The 25,166-nt window shown below is 45.1% G+C and overlaps 1 protein-coding gene across 11 annotated transcripts in view; it reads left to right on the top strand.

The window, feature by feature from the left end:
* Positions 1-2,255: 2,255 nt before the first annotated feature.
* LIMCH1 (LIM and calponin homology domains 1) overlaps positions 2,256-25,166 on the top strand; it is a 317,738-nt gene continuing 294,827 nt past the window's right edge. For all 11 annotated transcript variants that reach the window (XM_044912737.1, XM_044912732.1, XM_044912733.1 and 8 more), the window contains exon 1: positions 2,256-2,351. In XM_044912737.1, the coding sequence (XP_044768672.1) occupies positions 2,256-2,351 (96 nt within the window). The remainder of the gene's footprint in view (positions 2,352-25,166) is intronic.

Genomic DNA, 25,166 nt, shown 5'->3' with positions numbered 1-25,166 from the left:
GTCTTTCACATTCAGAAATCCTGTTTTCTCCTCACAGTGGATCTGCTGAAAGGTTGCCATCTCAACCTCATTTGAGATGAGGAAACTGAGGCACACACTGTAAGCAGCAGCGTCTGGACCGGGGTTTGGCAAGGCAGCGCGGTGCGTGGCTAAGGGCAGATCTGGCGCCAGGCTGTCTGGGCTTGAATCCGGGCTTCAGTGCTCAGCAGCCGTGGGGACCCTCCTCCCCCTTCCTTCTCTCAGTGCCTTAAGGGGTTGATAATAGTCTATGTTACCAGGTTGGAATAGGGAATGAGTTAGTCAATGATTTGTAATGCACTCAGAGCAGTGCCTGGCACAATGCAAGTGCCATGTAAGTGTCGTAAAAGTAAATAAACTGAAAGCTGTCTGACTCCAAAGCTGCTAATGGTGGAACTTCAGGCCTGCTTTTTGTTCTGTTCCCCTATTAAAGCAGCAGAATTGGGCAAAAGCTAACCTTGGACTCTGAACAGGGAACAGAGACTTTGCTGCGGAGACACCCACGGACTTCCTGCTCTGTCCAACCCCTCTTGCCATCAGCCGTTCTAAAATGTGAATCCATTTGCTTTAAGTTAGCCGAGAGCACTGAGCTCTTAGGTGCCAGCCTTGGGCTCACCAGTGGATGCCCATGCACTAAACCCCAGCCGAGGCCTGCGGCGCCCCCTTCCCCGCCTCAGGCCTGGCCTAGCCCGAGGCCTCCCCCGTGTTGTCATTCCCACCTGGTTCCTTCCTTACCACACTCCAGTCATGCATGCTAGCCTTTGTGGGTTCCTCTCTCAAAGGCCTTTGTACGCATCTGGAAATACTTCCCCGGATTGCTGCGTGGTTAACGCCTCTCCCATTCATGTCATCACATCACCCCGCCTTGTCAGAAAAACCTTCCGTGATCATCAAATTGGGCTCCCAAGCAAAACAGGAGGCATGCTCAAGGAGAGTGGCTGAGAGTTTATTAGGACACCATTAGGAGGAAGTGGGCAGGGAGGGGAAACCACAATAAGATGGGGAGGCCTTTACCACCACCTGGCCTGAGGTAATAGGTTGGGACAAGAGGAGACTGGGAACTTCAGAGAACCCAAGGACAGGCCCCAGACAGAGCTGTAGGCCTCAGAGGATTGGTGGGGCAGCCAGTCTGCTAGACTTCTGCAGTAAGGGGCAGCATAAATACCCCACCTCCCTCTCCTCCATCCCCCTTGACCTTCTGCCTGCTTCCCATTCACGGGGCCTGGACGGCACAGATCAGATCCGCCTCCCAGGAGAGGGGTGGAGAGGTAATCGGGTTAGCGACCACTCTCTCTTCCCAGGTCATAGTTTATTTTCTCTTTTATCTTCTTAACATACATGACTCTCCACAATCACCTTCTTTTGTTTTATATGTTTATTGTCTGCCCGCCCCTGCCAGCCCCTCTAGAATGTAGTTCTCTTGAGGGCATAGACTTTGGAGTTTTCTATTTTTCTTTTTTCATCTCCAGGTCCCCAGCGCCAACCTCAGCGCCGGATATATAGCAGGCGCGCTGTAAATATGGGTTGAATGAATCAAAGGACTGGGTCATACATAGCTTGAAGAGAAAAAGGCTTATAAGGGTGGTTTTTCTTTTTTTCTTACAAAAGAAAAAGAATCGGGTGACTGAACACTGCGTGGCGCCGGGGCCGAGGCCTGCACCTCTTGCCCACAGTTCTGCGGCCGGGAGGCCGGCAGGTGCGGCGAGGCCCGGCTGCGGCCCCGCCGGCTCCCCTGGGGCTGTGTACGCCGCGGTGGGCGCGCGTCTCCCAGGTGTCAGCCGACCCGCTCGCCCGTCCGCAGCGGGCCCGGCGCGGGGACGTGCGGGGCGGCTGGCCGAGTCCCTCTCCAGGCCCCGCTGCGGGCAGGGAGGGAGACACCCAGTGCTCGCTCGCGATTATTTTTAGTCGGTAGCTGAGATCCTCCCCCCACCCCCAGGGGGGGGGATGCGGAGCGGCCAGAGAAAGTGGGGAGAGAGGGAGCTCCCGGCGCCTCCACGCTCGCTCCCGCCGGGACTCGGGGCGCGGCGGAGACCGGGCGGCGCAGGGAACAGTTGCCGCGGCGTCCTCCGGCGGCGCGCCGCTCTCCTCCGAGACCTGCGCCGGGCGGGGGCGGGGCGGGCAGGGGAGGGGAGAGCGGGCGGGCGGGAAGGGGCGGGGAGCGCGCTCCTGCGGCGGCGGCGGCGGCGGCCGTGCTCATCCCGGCAGCCCAGCGCTCGAGTGCACGCGGGGCTTCGCAAATGGCTTGTCCCGCTCTGGGTCTGGAAGCTCTTCAGCCTCTGCAGCCGGAGCCACCCCCCGAGCCTGCTTTTTCGGAGGCGCAGAAGTGGATCGAGGTAGGTGCCCCTGGCTGGAGGGAGGCCTTGCAGGGGCGCCCGAAGCCACCGACCCGCGCACACGGACGACAGGTCCAGCCTCGCCTCCCCCCCACTTTCTTTTGCCAGCTACTCCGAGTCACCCGCCCGGGCCTCGTCGGGCGAGCTGCGATGCCCTGGCGCCCTGGCGCGGGTCTCGGGCGAGGGTGGGCGGGAGTGAGGGACGCCGCAGTCTCGCAGTGCGCGTGGGGGGCACGAAGCGCTCTCCTGCGCCTGCATCCCTCCTGCTCGCCAGCCGCGCAAATCTCAGCTCCCGCCGCTTCCACGCGGGGCCAAGGGAAGCGCAGTGCCCGCAGAAGCGCCGCAAAGGCGCAGGAAGCGCGAGACCCAGAGTGCTGCGGACACCGCATTTGGGGGGGTCCTGCTCCCCGTCCTACCTTCCGCCTTTTGACCCCCCCCCCCCAGCTCCTCCCGAGCGGAGTTGGCAGTGTGTCCACAGAAGCGCGTACCCACCAGAGCTTCTGGCTGAATTCCTGGCAGCGGGTCAGGTGTGAGGCTGGCCCAGCGCACAGGGCCGGGGAGCCTGCAAGACCCACCTGCGAGCGCGCCATCCGCATAGCCGCTGCCCAGCCATTGGCAGCCCCCGCTCCATGGCGGAGGCGGCGGGGCGGGCTCCCAGGTGCCGGGTCCCCGGCCCCGCTGGCATATTTCACTTCTTAAATGACTCGGTGGCAGGCCAGGGAAATCACTGGAGCTCTCGGCTCAGTCCAGGAAGCGCTCGCTGGGTGATCCTGATTCTCGATGTCTATCTGTAGATGCAGCTTGGTGGTTCTGCGCTCCCCAAATGACGCGTCTGCCGGGGATCAGGACGCTTGGAGGGCGCGAAGGGGGAAAGGTGACCCCCTGTGATCCGTGCAGGAGCCTCTATTTCGCCCAGAGGGCCTTTCTTGAGGCTTAGCGGAAGGCGAATTTGACCCTTTTCCTCAGGGACAGGCAGCCCTCCTTGCCCATAGTTCAGAGGAAGAAATGCACCGTTAAGTCATTGGCCCAGCAATGGTGAAGCCTGTTAGTACTCAGGCTGTCACTTGGTGACCCCCCCCCCCCCCGTTCTCAGGATGCTTCAGAGGTAACAGAGCCTAGGATGGAACAGTTGCCTGCAGAAACCACCCTCACTTACTGGGGCTCTAATGCTCCTGCAAGAGGTCTGCCCTTCCCAGGGTTAACCTGCTCCAAGCAAGAGTGTTTGGCAGAGTTTAGAAACATCTATTTAAAAATAGGGTGAAAGAAACAGAAGACCAAACTTGAGGCTCTGTTGATAAAAGCCCCAATCATCTCTCTCATAATTTGATGGCTCATGACCAGATGAGAAAAAGACCTTGGCTTTTAATTTTTGATTTATGGCTGGAAAGGCTTGGGGTGTGACAGGTGCTCTCTGTGCTGCATACTTGGGCTCACAGGACACACAGGAGACGTTTGTATTCACCGGCTTAGTTGAGAGTTGGAGAGCTGTATTTTTCATGTTCTTGAACTTTAAAATTCTCAGGAGAGATTTTGGATGTGGATAGTAGGTGAGGGGAGGATATCAGAGCCCAGCAGTCTTGGAATTCTTGAAGGCAAGTGGTTTATCCTCAATATCCTTAATTGTAACATTAATATAGTCTACTTAGAAAATGGGTTGTCCTATAAATTACATGTAGGAAAGTGCACAAATCTTAAGCGCACATCTCCATGAATGTTCTCATATGTATATGTACAATGACAACCCCCACCTAGATCAAGATCTAAAACATCTCCTTCAGCCCAGAGGACCACAGTCTATTTTTAAGTGGTGGGATGTATTAGGCTAGATAATATGCAGTACAGGATATCAGCTTTTGTCCTGGTTCCACTGGTTTAAAAAAAAAAAAGAAGGGCTTCCTTAAGAAAGTAGAGCCCCCATTAGGTGCTATAGACGGCCTGGCATTATTCGTGATACCTTGCAGGTACGCCCGTTTGAGAATGCGAAAACCGTGGGGCGTGCGTGGCTTTAGAGACGGGGCGGCCTTGGCGCTCTGCTCTGCGCGTGCATTATTGAAGCGGCCTATCTCCTTTCAGTTGCGGAGTTTGGTTTCTGGGAAAGGAGAGCTTCCCCTCCCAGGCTGTATAAAAAAGTATTTGCTCCCGGGAGAGATAGTGACCTCCCTTTTTCCTTCCCGGAGGTCCCTCTTGAAATGTAAATGCCGCGTCTGCAAACCGGGGAGACCCGGGAGCCTTAACAGATGGTTTTGCGCGCAGTTGCCCGGTGAACAAAGATTCCGCGGCTAATATAGCAATACTGTAGTACTTAGAGCGAGCTGAATTCCTGGGTGGATTGTTATCTCGAGACAATTGCATCTCCTTTAGGGGCCCCATTGTCTTCGGCAACATCCTCATTGGAAGGGCTTTGTTTTTTACTTTTGTTCCGTCGGTGATTAAATTTCCCACAGGCTCCCTCCCCCCCCCACCCCTTTGAGTAGTCAGGAATTTCACCCTTTCAGAAAAATGTTCCCTTGGGTGCAGCAGGTTAATAAACAAACTTTGCAGCTTGTCTTTCCTCCTCAGCCCTTGGTCTTCCTTCAGTCATGGGTTGGCCCGAAAAGATTCATTCTTAATAAGGGCTCAAGGAACAAGCTCCCGGAGATCACTTGTTAGTGAGGAATTTCTCAGCCTTGGCTAGGGGAGGGGGGTGCGACTGGCAGGAAACGTGGGCCTGGGCACTGATATTTCCACCTCAGCCCACTCCCAGCTTCTGCCTTGGCTGGCAAAGGTGAGAGCCCAAATGGAGGTCACAGACCATGTGGGAGCAGCTCAGTAACACAGAACTTTTTTTTTTAAATAGCTGCAGAAGCAGGCTGCATGTCTTAATGTGGGTTCAGGAGACTCCTAAAGGAAACAGCAAAGTTCCAGTATTAATTGTGGCCACCAGCAGGCAGGGGCCTAACTTCCTTCCACATTCCTCTTCTAGAAGGCCTTCCTAAACAAAGGGGCAGCAAGGACTGCACAGGGATTAAGAGGTCAGACTTTGGAGCGGGGCAGCCTGGGTTTGAATCCTGGGTCTGTTGCCTTCTAGCTGGGTGACCTTGGCCAGGCTGCGTTTCCTCCCCTTTTGGTTCTAAATTGTTTTCTTTGAAAGCTAGCTCTAGTCGTTAACAACAACAAAAATCACAAAGATACTGTTGAAAGCATGTGTAAAACATGGGCACAAAGAATAGCTTACTTACCTCTAGGAGTGCTGCGAGAGTTAAATAAGTTAGTATATTTTAAATGCTCAGAAGAGTCCCCAGTATTTAGGAAGTGCTGTCTAAGTAATAATGGTTGGCATTATTATCATTAACAACACTACTGCTATTCTTACCACCATCACCACTATCATCATTAACACTCCTGTGATTGCCATTATTACTGTTGTTCCTACAGCTGTTGGGGAAGAAAATCTTCAGAACCCTAAGTTTCTAACTGTAAAAAAATATAATTCAATTACCTACTCATCTCATTCCATTATCTTACCTTATGAGCTCCAGATACCTGGCCTAGAAGTTTAAGTAGATGCTATGTTACCTTGCATTAAAAGAGATTTAGGGGTCAGAGCAAAACCAGTAATATCTACTTATAAAATGATCCTGGTGGTCCAGTCCATTAAGGCTTAGAAAATGATTCCTCAATATTATGTTGAATATTTGCATTTACTGCAGAGTCTTTGTTACCGAACTCCAAGCAGAGCGCTCAATGCCTCTCCTCTTGCTGATGATCCAGCATTAAGTCATTATACAAATAGTGGCTGTCTGAATATTCATCTCAAATGTAGCAGTGTTTTGTTCACTAAAGTTGTATCTGCTACTGCTAGGAAAAAGAATAATTCCCCCCTTTATTTCCCTTCCTCCTCCTTCTCTTCCTTTCCTTTTCCCTTGATGATATCTATTGAGTTACAGGAGTTTGTTAGTGGGTAGATGATTCTAATTTTCTTGGTAACCACTGCCCCCCCCCCCCGCCCCCACCTCTCTGCCCACAGCAATATTTATCTGTTCTAATCTGTAGTTCTTCTCTGCAGTGCCAAACACTTTCTGGAGGAACAGATGTCCCTTCAACTTAGTTTCAGTTGTGATTTGGAACAGGTTGCCAGGCCTTTGGGGAGGGGTTGGAAATTTCAACCCAACTTAGCCTTGCTTCTCAACGTGAGAAGTCTCTGGACTCTTTAACCTTAATCATAGCATGCCTCTGGGGCTTGGTGCAGAATATAATCTTATTTGTGACCTAATCCATATTTCACATGAGTGGGGAGTTGTGCCGGGAGGGATCAGTTCATCATTTTGGGTCATTTCCACTTGCCCATATAGAATTGTTTTCTTATTCAACTGGGACCTGATTTTGAAGATTAAAAGCACCGAGGGTACCTTTGCTCTCCAAAGCTGAACGGATGTGGTATTGTTTGGCAATAGGGAAAATTTGTGAGTAGTCTTTGAGAACCTAGCATTTAGTGGCAGGTAACATATGATATTTGCAATGTCATGACGAGTGAACATGTGCCATAAGTTAGTCATTCAAATTCTCCACCTCTGGGGGGACTTGATGATTCTTACGTGTTTTCAATACCACGGAGATGTAAGTTGGCATGTGGCTCTCTCCAGCATCGCACGGGGAGCTGAGGAAGAGGGAGAAAACCTTTCCTGGCTGGACCATGGAAAGGAGTAGTGGTCTGAATAGATATGTAAATCAGAGCAGGCAGCATCTTTCTCACAAGGACATTTAAATAATCTGGCCTGTTTGTATACAAGAGCCGCTATGACACAATGCGGTCACGTGGTAGGAGAACAGTGTGGTCCCACAGATTTGGGGAAGAGGGAAACGGAATGGGAGGAGGAGCCGGCACTTCTTGCCCCAGCATCTCCCTGGAAACCGAGTTTGCAGTGAGCCAGCTCCGAATGTGAGACTGAGCTCTGGCCACCAAGAAGGGGCAGGATGGGGCCTGTGTCACCAGCAACTGGATTTCTTGGCCCTCTGCTCTCTGCTGAGGGATGACAATGGAGCCATGATGCAGACATCTGGCCGTGATTCCGTGGGTGGCAGTCAGTGCTAGGTGGGACCAGGCAGCTCCTGGAAATTGGCCTGGCAGCTTCTCTTTCTGCTCTGAGCCATTCTGAAATTTAAGAGTGTAGTTAGGACTCACATGGTAATGATAGTGATGGTAATGAAACCAATGCTCATGATGATAAAAGCTGATATTTATTGAGTGCTTACTGTGTGCCAGGCACTGGGCTAAGAAGTCTATGTCTGAATGAATCCCTTATAAATAAGTACTACTACTACTATCCCCATTTACAGATGAGAAAATTGAGGCCCTGAGAAATTAAGTATCTTGCCCAAACTTTCAAGTAAGTGGCAGAACTAGGACTTAATTAAAGCACACTTTCTTAACTTTTATGAATATATACATTGTTAGATACCCCAAATCTATATTTGAGGAAATTGGGGCTTTCAGGAATTAGGAAACCCCCCTAGAGTCACCGAGTCAGTGAGTACTTGTTAGAGTCAGGATTTAAATCCAGGCTGTCTGACTTTGCAGCCCTTGTTATCTGATCCCTTATATTTCTTCCCACATTAGGACCAGGTGTAAAAACTCTGGTAAGGACTGAGCTTCCTGTTTCTCTGACTGCAGAGGCTTCCCCCGTTGTGGGTTTCGAAAGGTGTGGGTCCCTAGACCATTCCCCATGGCTTGTCTCTTTCAAATATGGGTGCGAAGCGGTGTCTCTTCTCTGCGCTGATGTGTTTAAGCGCCCGTTGGTGCATCTGTCTGAGGCCTTTACCGCGGCTCCTTCACCTTCACCTGAGAGTGCTCCCGTCTGGCCAAGATCTCACCTGGGAACAGTTTTGTTGTTGAGTTCAGCCAAGAGGCATGTCCTTCCAAGAGAGGAGATTGGCAGTCTCTCCTGCAGGTATCCACATCCCATCCTAAAGAACTGAAGGGTCAGAACAAAGCAGCTCTGTGACTTCTGGGAATCTTGGCTTGTACTCGGCATCCCAGTTACCTACCTTCCAGTCTAACCTTAATCATTTGGGCCTTTATTTTCATGGTTGAGGACTGAATCAGTTAACACTAGTTGACAAAACAGCTCTCACTGGATCTAGATTTTCTTTCTTTCTTTTTTAAAAAATATCTTATTTATTTATTTATTTATTTATGAGAGAGAGAGAGAGAGAGAATCTGAAGCATACTCCCTGCTGAGCACAGAGCCTGGCGCAGGGCTCGATCCCACGACCTCGAGATCATGACCTGAGCCAGAACCAAGAGTCGGTCGCATCACTGATGGAGTCACCAAGGCGCCCCTAGATTTTCTTTTTAAGCCCAGTTTACTCTTCGGTGGTTCAGAAAAATGTGCAAAAAATTTTATAATATTTCCCCTCATTTGTTCCTAAGTATGTGTGTGTGTTTACATTTGAAGCAAAAGAAAGGTATCAGATACCATCTCTTTGGGGTGGAGAGTTGGGTGGGAAAAAGGATGACTTCAGTGCAGTCAAATGAGGAAAGGAAAGGATAAAAGAACTTTGTTTTTAAGTGATTGAGAAATATAAAAATAGTCTAAATTAGAGGGTTACTAGATGATACAGGGAAAAAAAATAGTCCTTAAAAAAGTGACAAAATATTGGAAAAACTTCTGCCTGGGACATGAGGAGATGTTCTATCTCTTTCTGCAAGGAAGAATGATGTCATGCAGTTCAGTTCTGCTGTGATAAAATTCCATGTTTGCAGTTTTGAAAACAACACTCCCAAAGAGATGTCCTCATGAAGCTAACACTGATGGGATGGCCGTTGTATCTCAGGGAATTATCTTTAACATAGGGAGAAAAAATGAGGTGACATAGTGTTGTGACCTGCACCTAAGGAATATCTTGGTGGATATCTTTCCCCACTAAACTTATGTTGTCAGCAGAACTGCATCCTGTATCTATGATGGGACCTTAAGAACAAAGTATTGGTTAGGCTGAGAAAGCTCCATGTTTCCACTGCTTTGCATTCTGCCTGTGATAGTTACCATGCTGTAGCTAGTACAGGATGCAGCTTGGCCACCTGGTCAACCATAGAATTTAGAGACCTACCCCACCCACCTATCCCTAAATAGCCCATTAGGAGGCTATGTAAGAATAGACCTGCACTTGTTTTTTTAAAGTAAATGTCAAGGGCAAAGGCTTGTGGCATTTTTATTTCCATGACCCAATACTGTTATAAAAAAAATTCCTCAGCCTGATTTTTCTTACCAAGGGATTGAAGTTTTATTTGTTGTGCTGAGTACACAGTTCTCTTTTCCTTCCCTGGTAAACATTTAAAAAGAATGACACTCAAACCATTATCTTCTTCTAATGGGAAACTGAAGGAAGGCTAGGAGAGGCTCAGCCAAATTGTTTAAAATATGAAAATAATTATTTGGGACACTTGGTTATCACTCATTTGTAAGTTCACTTCAGTGTAAACACTAAAAATAAGCATACAGTGAAAATAAACATTAATGTGTGAACGTGTTTTAAACAAATTAAAAAATCTGTTTCCTGGAAAGTAGTTACTAAGCCCCAACAATGTGCCAGGCATAGTGCTGACAACCAGGGTTAGATGGTGAACGACAGAAACCTAATTCCCACCCACATGAAGTGCACAATGTCGTATGTGTGTATGTGTGGGAGCTTAAACTAAAATACACAATTACAAATTGGGATAAGTACTATGAAGACAAAGAAGGGGGGGCTTAAGAGAAAAGTACTTGAGGCAGACAAGGACTCAGTGAAAGTAGTATTTAAGCTAAGACCATTGAAGGGTGCTGAGCCGGAGAATTAGATGGATGCAGATTTATTGAGACAAGGGCTTGCATGTACATACAACACATGTTTTATTGTGATTATGCTTTTAAAAAAAGGTAGAATAGGAACACCATTAAAGTTCTCCAGATATATTGAAGGTGGTGTATGTGGGTGGGAGGGGGCAGGGAAAGGGGCTGAGTCAGAAGTTCTTGAATATTCTTGCAAGCCACTCAGAGTAGGGTTTGCATCATGATCCACTGCACCTCTTAGGACCCAGGCACAGATAAATCAAGACCTCCTCTTCTAGGAGAAATGGCAGAGAGGATCTTGGGATTTATTTTTTGAGCATGGACTCTGGGATTGAAATTCTTCTTCTTTTTTTTTTAAGATTTTATTTATTCATTTGACAGAGAGAGAGAGAGCACAAGCAGGGGAAGCAGCAGAGAGAGAGGGAGAGGGAGAGGGAAAAACAGACTCCCCGCTGAGCAGGGAGCCTGACGCAGGGCTCGATCCCAGGGCCCTGGGCCAAAGGCAGATGCTTAACCAACTGAGCCACCCAGTTGCCCCTGGGATTAAAATTCTTATACAAAATAGGGGCTATAGAAGCTGTACTCCACTCCGAGGTAAGAGGCTTGCAAGAAGCCTGCCTGCCTTTCAGTGAGTGAGCGGAGCGATTTTGTATAAGACTTTGGGTGATGACCTATAGATGTCCTCTAATTTGGGAACTTGCCCCAGATGCCTCTAAAAGAAGGGACTTTATAAGCTAATAAAGTCATGTGCCATATGGGAACCCCAGAAGTTATAAACTCTGGAGGTCTGTGACTTTGGTTTCTTTCAGCACTTGAACCCATCACCCCTATACCCCACTTCCTCATGGTTCAACATGGCTGCTAGAGACTCATCATCACATCATCTTTCAAGAAAGTAGGATGGAGGAATAAAAAATGAAGACTACATAAGACACCTTCTAGAAAATTCTTCCCGATACTTCTGCTTATGTTTTATTGCCTAGATTTTCAATAACATGGCCACTCCTAGTTGCAGGGGAGGCTTCAGTGTCCTCAGGTCATACTCTGGGTTCTATTCCTCGGAAGAAATGGGAAAATGGCTGTTGAGCTAAGGGGACCCTGGGATGTCCTTTCTCCACTTCTCCAGGGACAGATCCTTTCCGGACAGAGCTTAAATATGTCTGCCTCTGAAGCAGACTCCCTGATTCCTCTAAGCCCATTAATCCCTCCTCCTCTGTGCAAACCTGGCATTTAGTATCCACCTCTGTTAGAAACGTTGTCATGTATCATTGTAACGAATATATTGTTGGGTGGGATCTGCCCCCCTTTGGTAAACCCCAGGGCTCTTGTGGCCAAGGACTGGGACTTAGTCATTGTCCCCATTCCTCCTCAGTCTGCTCCCCACTGGAGCCCCATGGCTACATTACCCATGGCCCGAAAGGTTTCTCAGGGAGCCTGTGCTCAGCTACAATGGCCTGGTTGGCACTTGGACTCTGCCATGGCAGAGAAAATAGACTCTGTTGCTGCCCTGACAGGAAGCAAAGTTTTTTTTTTTTTTTTTAAAGACTGATTAAAAAAAGCAGTTTACCCGGTGGTTGCCTGGAGATAGTCAGTGATTGGACGCTTGGAAAGTGATTTCACTGTTGGCTCTTAGGCAGGTGATATCAGTTGAAGGAATGACTTAAGAGGCCAACTTTCCCCTCAGGTTGGACTGACAGTTCCTGTCTGCAGAGTTGGAGAGCAAACATCTCTGTTCTTTAAATAAACATGCCCCCCCCAGCATTTTCACCTGGGACTCTTACCTTTTTTTCTCCTACCTCAAAGCAGTCAGCTTCCTCTCTCTTACCTGTTGTGGGGGTGCAGATAATTCCCACCTCTTAGTATGAAAGAAAGATCAGAGTACTTCAACTTACAGGATATCCAAAAACGTTGTTATGGCCGAGGTCACAGAGATTGCTGCCTATGTTCTCTTCTAGGATTTTGATGGATTCCTGTCTCATATTTAGGTCTTTCATCCATTTTGAGTATATTTTTGTGTGTGGTGTAAGGAAATGGTCCACTTTCATTCTTCTACATGGGGCTGTCCAATTTTCCCAACACTATTTGTTGAAGAGACTTTTTTCCATTGGACATTCTTTCCTGCTTTGTCGAAGATTAGTTGATCATAGAGTTAAGGGTCCATTTCTGGGTTCTCTATTCTGTTCCATTGATCTATGTGTCTGTTTTTGTGCCAGTACCATACTGTCTTGATGATTACAGCTTTGTAATAAAACTTGAAGTCGGGAATTGTGACGCCACAACTTTGGTTTTCTTTTTCAGCATTCCTTTGGCTATTCGGGGTTTTTTTTCTGGTTCCATACAAATTTTAGGATTATTTGTTCCAGCTCTGTGAAAAAAGTTGATGGTATTTTGATAAGGATTGCATTGAATATATAGATTGCTCTAGGTAGCATAGACATTTTAACAATATTTGTTCTTCCAATCCATGAACATGGAATGTTTTTCCATTTCTTTGTGTCTTCCTCAATTTCTTTCATGAGTGTTCTATAGTTTTCTGAATACAGATCCTTTGCCTCTTTGTCTAGATTTATTCCTAGGTATCTTATCATTTTTGGTATGAGGAATTTTTATTATAATGGTAACCTGTATGAGTTCTTACTAGATAAGTATTTTTTAAAAGGAGAATATCCCATAAAAGCTAATGGCCAGTAACTGGTATTAATAAATGACCACGCCTATGACCACCAATTGTCATGACCCAATGGAAACACTGAGAAATAGCATCCTTTCTGCCTTTCCTGCAGAAAATTTACAAAGGAGCTTTTGGAGCTGAATGTTGTCATCAACCAACAGATGTGGTTGCCTCCTGTTTCCGCAGAGACCTTGCAAGATGTCATAAATAGGAGGGGTGGGTGACAAGTGGAGCCTGATTCATCGTGTTGCAAGAGTTGACAGACTGTGATAACATAAAGTAATAAAGTGGCTAGTTCAGTGCCAAATAAAAATAGTAATAGTTAACATATTTCTAGACCACTTATGTGCCATTGCTAGTCTGGGCCCTTATTTGAGTTAATGGGAAGATCGATCGATCTATCTATCTCACACCTGGCACAGTGCCTGGTACATAAGGTAAGCACCGTTTTATGCCAATTTTACAGATGAGAAAACTAGAATACAGTTAACTGATTTGCCTGGTGTCATGTAACTAATAAGTGGCAGAGCTGGAATTTGTACCCAGGCAATCCTGTTCCAGAGCTTGAGCTTGGGCTGGTGACTGCTGTGCTTTAGAAGTAAAAACAAAACCTCTAAAAATCATGATCCCAAGTAACTCTCTAACCAAGCAGATGACCTGCCCCTCCCTCTCTCCCTCCTCTTTCCCTTAACAGCTGTTTATTGAACATCTTCTTTGTGCATGGTACAAAGTTGCTAGGAAACAGTTTTATCTGTGCTAGTAATTCTCAGTGTTCTTTCTGCTTTTGTCAGTGTTCTGGTTACAAAATTGAATGGGATTTGAGCCTTCTGCCTGAACTCTGTATTTTCCATAAGCCCTGTTATTTTTTAGTGTGTGATTTTTCAAAATACAAGGTTGTTGGTTATTTGTCTTACTTTGGGACATTGTTTATTCATTTTCAGGAATGTGTGTATTGTTTTATAGTAGAGATACTTGGATTTTAATGTGTTTTGCAGACTTACTGTCTTTCACTCTCATGTTCATACATACAGTTGTAACCTGGGAATCTGGGATCTTGGTCATAAGGAAACTTTTTTAGGAACGTCACCTTTCCTATCCACTGTCAGAAGACCTTGGGCACTCAGTAGTATGTGAGATAACTATGGCTCCTGCCCTTGTGGGGTTACATGCCACTGTGAAAGATAAAGATGGACCCAGAACAGGGAATTCCATGTGGGGATACATGTTCAGAAAGGGGAGAGCAGGTTGTATGGACTGTGGAGAGGCTGGGACCATCTTTGGGCAGGCCTCTGAGGAGGTTCTGTTTAAGCTGAGACCCAAAGGATGAGTGGGAACTGGCCAGGCAAAAAGGAACAGGATGTGTGAACACTCTGAAGGAAGAGACAAAGAAGCCGAGTAAGGCAGGAGTGTTGGGAGTCAGGGTGACCGAGGTGCGGAATGTAGCTGCAGTAGGTAGAGGGAGGGCTGCTCAGCTCTCGGGCAGAAGGTAGGGGTCCTCAGTGCTGCCTGGCCTGAGCCTGGGGCCACACATGGCTCTCTCTTGGAGGTGGGATCTTCTCCAGACTCCCTCATAGTCCATGACAAGTTTTTGAGGGCTTGTAGCCTGGCTGGCCCTGTTCTAAGCATTTCACTTCTTACCCACCCTGTGAACTAGGTTCAAACTCTTTTCATTTCCACTTTATAGAGAAACAAGTAAAGTCACATAGTCATTAGATGGTGGAGCTGACCTTCAAACCCAGGCAGCCTGGCTGCTTGACCTGTGCTGGTAACCACCATGCTATGGGGTGTGATACAGGCTCTTCTTCACCAAGGGCATCCTTGGGGGATAGTGGTGAGGGGAAGCATAGTGAGGAGTGTGGGGTGGGGTTGGTGGATGCCTAAGGATGCGGGAGGCCAGTGTTGGCCTTAGACGTGCTTTCAGTATTTTTAAAGAAACCCCCCAAAATGAATCTCTTCACCCAATACACTGCTTGATAGTTGCTGCCACCTGGAAAGGAGAGAAATCTTACCCAAAGGAGGCTCTAGGCATGTTCCCAGCCCACATTCTGATGCAGAGGGGGACTCTGGGCCCCAAGTGGCCGGATGGACCCTGTTTTTGTTCTGATATGGTAGGTCGCTGACTTTTAACTACCATTAAGAGTCATGAATTGTATGATGGTAAAATTTTTTTTTCATTCATTTGGCTTTATATGAGTGTATGTTTCATAATTTTCTCATTCAAATTTTGTGTGTGTGTGTTTTAGTTGGTATTCTGATGGTTACAACCAACAGAAATCCAACCCAAACTGGCTTTAGAAAAGAAGATGGTTTATTGGCTCATTGGGAGTCTGGAGGTGGACCCCTGCTTCATAAAAAGATGTCTTAGCAGCCAAATGTTATCAGTGAGGACAAGGATTCTCTCAGCCATTCACTGAGCTGTGCATTCTGGGACTTTGTGCTCAGGATTTACACAGTGCATCAACACCTGTAGTACCCCATCCCAGAAAGTCTAGGCTTCTCCAGTTGGGGGCTGGCTGGGCAAGAACAGTTCCAGTCCTCATATTCTCTTTATACCCTCTAGGCAAAAGAAGGGGACACATCCCCCTTCTGTGATCAACAGGGGAACAGACAAGTTAATTAGCTTAAGCCAAACAGGGTCCACCCTGGTCCATCTCTAACAAAGATTCTGGCTGGTATCCAATAACAAAGCGCTGAGTTCCCTAAGGTAAAATCTGGGAAGTAGACATTGAGGAGGCCAACAAAATTACCAACATTTTAATTAGAATGTGATAGTATATAGGAATGCACACACAGGGGTGGTAAGACTATAGAGGAAAGCAAGGAAATAATTAAAAAACTCAGAACAGTGACAACTTCTTGGAAGTGAGTTTGAGGGTTATAATCTGGGAATGGTTAAAAAAAATAGGGCATTAATAGGTTGTTTTATTCCAATTTTTATAAGGCTAGGAAAGGGTCAGTTTTTAAGATGTCATTGAATGCCAGGTGCTCAACCAAGCACCTAATTGGTTCTACTAGGTATAAAAATGCGATTGAATGAATCAGATTGATTTCGAAGTGTTGTTAAAAAATAATACAATCCACACAACTCAATAGCAAAAAACCCAAAAAATCCAATTAAAAAATAATCAGAGGACCTGAATAGAGACTTTTCCAAAAAGGACCTGCAAACGGCCAACAGGTACATAAAAAGGTGCTCGACATCACTAATCCTCAGGTAAAAGCAAATCAGAACCACGATGAGGTATTATCTCATACCAGTTAGCATGCTATTGTCAAAAAGATAAGAAATAATAAGTGTTGGTGAGAAAGTAGAGGAAAGAGAACACTTGCACACCTCTAGTGGGATGTAATATGAGAAACAGTATAGAGGTTTCTCAAAAATTAAAAATAGAATTACCAGGGGTGTCTGGGTGGCTCAGTCCATTAATTGTCCTGACTCTTGATCTCAGCTCAGGTCTCAATCTCAGGGTTGTGAGTTCAAGCCCCACGTTGGGCTCCACACTGGGCATGGAGCCTATAAATGAATGAATGAATGAATGAATGAATGAATGAATGAACTGGGCATGAAACCTATAAATGAATGAATGAATAAATAAATTAATAAAAAAATAGAATTACCATATGACCCAGTAATTCTACTTCTGAGTATATACCCAAAGAAAATGAAAACAAGATATCAAAGAAATATCTGCACTCCCATGTTTAGTGCAGCATTATTCACACTAAGGAAGATATGGAAACAATCCAAGATAAAGAAAGATACAGTGAATTAAGGAGGGCACGTGTTGTGATGAGCATTGGGTGTTATATGCAACTAATGAATCGTTGAGCACTATATCAAAAACTAATGATGTACTAAATGCTGGCTAACTGAACATAATAAAAAAAAGAAGAAACAAAAAGATATGGTGTATTATATATATGTAAGTGTGCATATATATATAGTGTATATATGTATTATACGCATATCTAGGTTTCTATATGTATATTATACACACACATACATACATATAATGGAATATTATGCAGCCACGAGAAAGAAGGAAATCCTGCTGTTTGTGACAACATGGATGGAGCTTGAAGGCATTGTGCTAAGTGAAATAAGCCAGACAGAGAAAGACAAATACTGCATGGTATTACTTATATGTGGAATCTTATAAAAGAAAAAAAAGTTAAAGTCATAGAAACAGAGAGTAGAAAAGTGGCTGCCAGGGGCTGCGGGTAGAGGAAATAGGGAGAGGTTGGTAAAAGGGTACAAACTTTAGCTGTAAGATAAATAAGGTCTGAGGATCTAAAGTATAACATAGTTCCATAGTTGATAACACTGTGTTGTATCACTGAAATCTGCTAAGAGAGAAGAATTTAAATGTTCTCATATATATATTCTCATATATATGTGCTCATATCTACCATGTATTTGTGTTTCTGTAATACATAAAAATAAATATGTCAGGTGATGGAATGTATTAATAGCTAGATGAGAGGAATTCTTTTACAATGTAGATATATATCAAATTATCACACTGTACACTTTCAATGTCCTACAATTTTATTTGTCAGTTATACCTCAACAAAGCTGAAGAAAAAAGAATCTAGAAAGGTCCATCCTGGGTACTGCAGTTTTCCTTTCTTCCCAATATATATGGACCTTGATACTTGCTAAGTTATCAAACAGCAGCTTTTAAAACATGTTCGAAATGAAAATATTCAATAGTAGGATCTGATTTGTTTTCCCCATTTAACTCCATATGCCTCAGGTAAGCATGTCTTTTTTGAAGCCTGAAGCCTAGAAATAGCCAAACCACACAGTTGCTGTTCACTGGACGCGCAGGCCTGGAGCATATTCGGCTCTGGGCCTGTGCACTCCCCAGGCATGCGGGCCCTTCTAAAAGTGGATACGGCGGCTGTCGCCCACTGATCCTCTGGTTGAGTGACCCAGATTGGCACAGCGCAGCTGGGTCCTATGCAAAGCCAGTGTGGGAAGGAAGAGGGTAAAAATAAAAACTGGTTGGGCAGCTTAGATGGGGTCAGGGTACTTGAAAGCTCACTGGTTACTTTGCTGGTCCTTGGTCAGATTTTCACTTCATTGCTATTGTTGAAGGGGGTGATGGTATTTAGAATGATGGGTTTCTCATTTCTTAGATTGGGTAAAATAGTTTCATACAGCACAGCAAAATAGAGTCTGGGGTGCTTTTTCTTTACATAGAAAATATGTTTTTTGAGTTTAGAACATTTGCCCTTAAAGGAGTTTCTTATTTATCTCATTATTCAAGATACATGTCTTCAATAAACTTTTTTTCCAAAGGCATCCCTTTTATGGAGTTTTTAAAAAAATATATAGTTTTCTTTGGAATCTAAAAAAAAAAAAGAGTAACTGTTTAAGTATGATGTCAGTGATCCAACCAGAATAGTTTTTCAGTCCTGCCGTTCTTTGGAATTTTGACCTTTGTGTTTTTAAAGTATGATTTGCTAATTTTTAAGACTCTGGTCCCTATTATTAGAAATATTGAGATTTTATTTTTGGCGTTTGACGAAGAGATTTTTTCTTTTAGTGCTAAAGCAGCTTCCATATCATGTTTTCCTCATTACTGATAGCTTTGAACTATGTGCATTTTTTTTCTCCCCTCCTCCTATATGCTTTGTGGCTTTTAAGGTAAGCATCTGTCTGGGATCTGTAGACCGAAATTAAATCCCCAAATGGCCTTTGCCTTACAATAGCCATTATAAGGGATATTAAATATTTATATTTAAAATATATGAGAAATATGGGTATAAGTTATTTTAAAAAATGATCTTAAAATACCTAATGGAGAAACATTTCTAAATTCTTTTCCTGCAATGTTTATATCATCCTGCTAGTTTGGAATAAGGGTTCTTCCAAGAATTTTCTTACATTTTTATTCATTAAGTTACTCATTTACAAAAATCTACTAAGAGACTGCTAATGGCACTGGGTTTCTTTTTGGGGTGATGGGAATATTCTAGAATTAGGTAGTGGTCATGGTTGCCCACTCATTTATGGTACTTAGTGAAAATACTAAAAATTTCTGATAGATACACTTTAAAAGTGTGAGCTCTATGGTATATGAATTATATCTCAACAACGTTAAGAGTTCTTAATGTTCTAAGCACTGTTCTTAGCCTTTAAGATGTGTAAATAAACACACGAAATGAAGACTTCTGGGTATATATTAGTCAGCTCTTGGTACAGTAGTGCAGTGTAACAAACCACCCCCAAAGCTCAGTGGCAGATAGTGATTGTTTGTTGTTTGTTTTTTTCTTGCTCACAGATCCAAGGGATAGCTGGAGTGGTTCTGCTTCAAGCTCTTGGTTGGCTGCAGTCAGCTCAAGGCTGTGGGTTGGGTTCAGGTCTGCTTCATGTGTCTCTGTGTTCTCCTTGGACCAGAAGCAAGTGGAGGGGATGTCGTCTTAAGGGCAAATGAATGACAGGTGCACCGGAGCCCAGTCAAACCATAAATGGATTTAAAGTCTCCACTTGCTTCACATCTATTCATGTTGTACTGTCAGAGCAAGAAATGTGACCACATCCAGAGTCATGGGATGGGGAAGGACATTCTAAACTCCACAGTGGGAGCAGAGAGGAGTGCATGTTTTTCCAATAATATTCCAGTCTATCACAAAGTGTTAGGAAACAAGTTTGTGTAGGTTTCCTTAGAGTCACAAAGGAAGAAGTGAACATTTCTCCCTTGGTAGGGATTGGCATCTTTGAGGAGATATGTGTTGAATTGAGGCTTGAAAAATGAGAAAGTATTGACATTTGGATGGGGAAGGTGAGAGTGAGGAGAGGTGAGAACAAGAGCTGGAGAAGAGCCTTCTAGACTGTGAGAGCAGCTTGAGCAGAGGCATGGAGGTTTGTGGGAGCAGGGTACATTTAGACAGCTGCCGAGCTGGAGCATAGCATTTGCTATGAGAAAAGACTCTGGGTTATACCAGTGAAGGCCGTGGCATCATGCATTAGGGTTTGGAGCTGGAGCTCAAAGGGCTGACAGAATCAGACAGCCTCAGTTAAAAACTTGGCTCTGCCATTTACTAGCTCTTCGACCATGGGAAACTTACTTGGCCTCTGTGTGGGACTTTAGTTCATCATCTGTGAAATGGTAAGGGTATTCTCAGTGTTTGCCTCATGAATTGTCGTTAGTGTTAAAAAAATGAATACACGTAAGGCCCCAATAACAGTGTTTGACAATTGTGGTCAAGTGCTCAACAAGTGTTAACTGCTATTAATATTTTAAAATAGAATTTGGATTTTATCCATAAGCAATGGGGAATAACTGAAAAGTAAGGAAGGGACGTAATTATAGCATTTTCAGGAGGATGACTTTGGTGGCAACACAGGGAACGATGACAGTGGCCAGTCCTAAAGCAGAGGGGCCGTAGGGTTGTTGCAGGAATAAAGATAAGAGGTGGTGATGGTAACAATGGTGGAAGTGCATGTCAAGGATGCAGAATTGGTGAGATTTAGTGACTGAATGGATGTGGGAGAAGAATGGCAAGATGGAGTAATTGAGGGTACCTCCTGAATTTATGGCTTTGTCCCTGGGGTGGAATAATTTCCCAAGACAGGAAAGCTTGGAAGAGGAGTGGTGTGAGGAGAGAGGATGAGTTCAGGCTCGCGTGTGTACTTTGAGGATCCTGTGAGATATTCAAGAAGCGGGTCTGTGGCTGTGGGAGTGAGGAGGATGGTGGGAACTGCTTTGTTATTGAAGTGGTTGCAGTGGCTCAAGGCTTGTGGGAGGTGCGAAAACAGAGAGGGAATAAAGATTATTACTTCAGGGTACTTGTCAGTGAAGAAGGGGAGTAGTAAAGAGCAGGAAGAGAGGAACATGGTCACAGCTGGATTCATTTGGTTCTGTATTTAAGGATGGGAGAGACTGGAACATATTAGAAGGCTTTCAGAGAAGAGAAGGGGAGATACAGATTATATAACAGAGGGAAGAAAGGATTGATAAAACAAGGTTCCTGAGACACGCAGGGAGGGTATTGAGAGTATGTAGAAATGGGAGAAGGAACACTTCTAGGTATTTGTCGGGAAAACTTAAAATGTTGTGGTGGTGCATTAGTTACCTTTGCTGCATACCAAATTAACCCAAAACATAGCATCTTAAACCAACAAATATTTATCATTTCATAGTTTCTGTGAGTCAGGAATTTGGGAAAGATTAGATGGGCAGTTCTGTCTCAGGGTCTTTACTGAGGTTGCAAACAAGATATTGGCTGGGGTTGCAATCATCTGAAGGCTTGACTGGGGCTGGCAGATCCTGTTCTAAGATGGCTCACTTGTGTGGGCGGGAGCTTCAGTTCTTTGCTGGCTGTTGGCAGGAGGTCTTAGGACCTTACCATCTAGCCCTCCCATGGGTCTGTTTATGTGTCCTTATAACATACAACTGACTTTCCCTCTCACTTCCTGAGTGAGTGATTCAAGAGAGCAAGGAGGAAGACACAACACCTACTATGAATCAGCCTTAGACTTCATATGCTTCCATACCTGCCACATTCCTTTCTCTAGAAATGAGTCACTAAGTACAGTCCACACCTAAGGGGAGGGGAGTTAGGCTTCACTTAAAGGGAGGAGCCTCAGAGAATTTGTGGACCTATTTGAAAACCACCACAAGTGGCTATAGAATCAGCACGTACCATGTTTCATATATAAGGGATTCAATATTAGATATGCTGATACAGAATCATTAGTCCTAATCTAGTCTATTTGGATAAACGCTAAATTCTCTCTAGATGTATCTTCCAAAGTGAATCTAGTCTTTTAAATTATTAGATTATAGAGAACAACAAACAATAGAGGAATAAAAGAGCTTCCAAACCCGAGTCTCACCTGATGCAGGTAATCACTGGTAAGATGCGCCATTTACACCGAAATCCATCTTGCTTAAGATTTTGCTTCATTCTGGAGCCTTTAATTCAACTAAAGTCTTACAGAAATTTGGGGTTTTCTCAAATTTTATTTTTTAAACTAAACATTCAATAATAATTCCTGCCGCTCTGCTAGTGGAGAGCTCGAGCTCAGCAGTTCTCAGCTCTGGCCGCAGATTTCAGGCATTTAGGAGCTTTTGATTTAAAATGATCTGGATCAGGGCCTGGGCATTGTTAGTTCATAACAGTTTCCCCCAAGTGGTTCCAATGTGCAGCCAGGGTGGAGAACCCAGCAGATGACAAAACAAGTAGGTTGTACAGGGCAGTATTGGCAGATGTAAGATTTAAAACTTATTTTAATGATTATTTCTGTGGGGGTGTGTGAAGGGATGTGCATTCAGGGAATAGTATATCCTCTGCCAACAACATCATTCCTAGCTCATGTGATGGAATAAAGAGTCAGTATCTCATGGTGGACTCTAAAGAACAGTATGAAATTCTGAATATCTGAGCCAAGTTTCTCTAGGAGAATCTTCTTCTTTTCTGCATTGTGTCACACATGTCCCAGGGTATGTGCTCACATCCTTGTCACTGTCCTTTGCATGATGTTCATTTATTCAATCAGCAGTTCTTGAATAGCACCAGCCAGAGGCAAATGGTTTAGTCCATACCAGCGATCACCCCTAAGTGTAGGGAACACAACGTACGGTATTTTAAGTACCCAAAAAGAAATGTCAACAAGAGGGAGCGGAGAGAAAGGAGCACCTCTAGAATTCCAAATTCACGTTTCCTTTGTAGGGGGAACAGAATTCGTATGGTTGCTTGCACCAGGTCTTCATTCTGTCCCCTATATGCGTCCTTTGCCACGTGACTGCACTTCGTACTAGAGAGGTGGAGTCGCTTTCCCTACCCCTTGGACCTGGGCAGGCTTGGTGACTTGCTTTTGCCGACAGAAGCTGGCTGAAGGGATGATGTACTGTTTCTAAGCTTAGACTGGAATCGCCTTGCAAAATTCTGCTTGTTCTTGCTTCTTCTCCGCCATCACTACGACAAGGTGCCCATGGCAGCCTGCTGGAGGATGAGGGACCATGGCCAGAGCCAGGTGCCTCAGTGGATGGAGGCCATCCTAGATCAGCTGCCAGCCAGCCAATACCTAGAGCAGGGTTTCTCAACTGTGTCACTATTGGCATTTGGAGCTAGATAATTCTTTGTTTGGAGGAATGTCCACTTCAGGATGTTTAGCATCATTCCTGGCCTCTACCCACTAAATGCTGGGAGCACCCATCCCCCCTAGTTGTGACAACCCAGAACAGCTCCAGATATTGCCAGATATCTCCTGGGGGACAAAGCTGCCCCTGATTGAGAACCACTGCTTTAGACTTAGGAGTGTGTCTATCCAAGTTCAGCAGAACTGCCTAACAGCTGACTTCAACTCATTGAAGATGGTGGTTGTTTGCTGGGTAGCATTATCATGGAATAGGTAGCTAATACAACGAGTTACGTAAAAACATGGAAACATGAACATGAGAGGTGGAACTGGGCAGTAGTGAGTAGTGCAGTGTGGTGGAAGCACGAAGAGTGGATTTTTAAAATAGAATGGGGGTCAGTGTGAGGTACAGACAAGGCTGAAAGTGGGTTGGGGGCTGTATCCATGGAGACTTTAGGTGCCTTAGGAAGAATTGTGGACATGATTATTCGGGTGCAGAGGGGGGCCATCAGAGGTTTTATTTATGTATTTATTATTTATTTATAGCAGAGGGAACAGAGTTCTCAGTCTATACTTTAGGCAGCAGTAGGGAAAGGGAATTGGAGGTTGGGAGGAGGCTTTTGCAGTAGTTCAATGGACCGGTGCCGAAGGCCTGAATTAGGATGACTGTGGGTTTGAAAAGGAAGGAATGGCTGCCCATCCCTGACTGATGCAACTTGGTAGCCCATACACTGCTGTCTGCAGATTTGGTTCCCTGGGTGTGAAATGTCCCCTCTCCTCTGGTGATCCTTTACTCAATCTTCGATACTTTGCTCAACACCCAGGGAGGTCTTTTGGTGAAGTCTTCCATGTCCCATGAAGGGAGAGCTCATATGGCTCTTACCTCTTTTTTTTTTTTTTCTTCCCCATAGGACTGTGTTAATTATCAGTGAATTTTCCATCTTATAATTTAATCAATTGTAAGTCTGTCTCTTCCACACTATTGACTGCCAATTCCCTTATTAAGTACCTACTCTGTGTTTGGCTTGGTGGTTGGTGCTTGGGGGGAAGGGAAAGAAAAATAAGATGAAACTTGAGACGGAGGCAAACCATAAGAGACGCTGAACTCTTGGAAACAAACAGGATTGTTGGGGTGCCTGGGTGGCTCAGTCGTTGAGCGTCTGCCTTCGGCTCAGGTCATGATCCCAGGGTCCTGGGATCGAGCCCCACATCGGGCTCTCTGCTCTGCCGGGAGCCTGCTTCTCCCTCTCCCACTCCCCCTGCTTGAGTTCCCTCTCTCTCTGTGTCTCTCTCTGTCAAATAAATAAATAAAATCTTTAAAAAAACAAAACAAAAAAACCACAAAAAAAGCCCAGGATTGCTGGAGGGGAGGTGGGTGGGGGATGGGGTAACTGGGTGATGGGCATTAAGGAGGGCACTTGATGTAATGAGCACTGGATGTTATATGCAACTGATGAATCACTAAATTCTACCTCTGAAACTAATAAAAAAAATTGAGCATAGCTTGGGCATGAAGGGCCTTGTAAGTTACGATCAGAGCTGTGTTGGGAAAAATCACTTTGATTGATTTTCAATCTTGGCTGCACATCATAACCACCTTACAGAGCTTTGAATAATACGGATATTTAAATCCCACTCCAAACCTACTGAATCACCATTACCAGATCCTGTGGCCTGTATATGTAGGTATATATACATGTCCATATGCATGCATGTATGTATATATTTTAAAGCTCCATGGGTGGTTCTAGTGTGTGGCCAGGGTTCAGAACCCTAGGCCTGCAATAGAGAGGAAGGAGTGGAGGGAAGGGGCAAGGTCGGAGTCAGGGAAACTAGGGAGGCATAACGTAATCTAGGTGTTTGATGATGGTGGCTTGAACTAGAGTCATTCAAGTGGGATTGGGGTAAACATGTATGCATGAAGAGATTTAGGAGTTAAAATCAATGGAACGTAGGGTTGATTGCTTGTAGGGAGATGGAGGAGTGGGGTTCACAGATGACACCCAGCATGACCACAGAGTGGTAGGTAGTGTTCTTCACTGATCTAGAAAATATCACAGGAAGAGCAGATTTCGTGAGGAAGGTAAGGCTTTTAGTTTTAGCTGAGTTTGAGACACTCAGTGGAACCTTCACAGAAAATTGTACCCTAGGTAATCGTAGGAATCTGGAGTTCAGGAGAGAGATCTAGCTTGGAGGTAAAGAATAGCTCATCACTATATACCTGACTGTTGAGCCCATGA

The sequence above is a fragment of the Neomonachus schauinslandi genome, chromosome 2 (assembly GCF_002201575.2).
Source record: "Neomonachus schauinslandi chromosome 2, ASM220157v2, whole genome shotgun sequence".
Lineage (NCBI taxonomy): Eukaryota > Metazoa > Chordata > Mammalia > Carnivora > Phocidae > Neomonachus > Neomonachus schauinslandi.
Note: the sequence above shows the minus strand (reverse complement) of the source record. Positions and strands in the feature narration are given on the sequence as shown.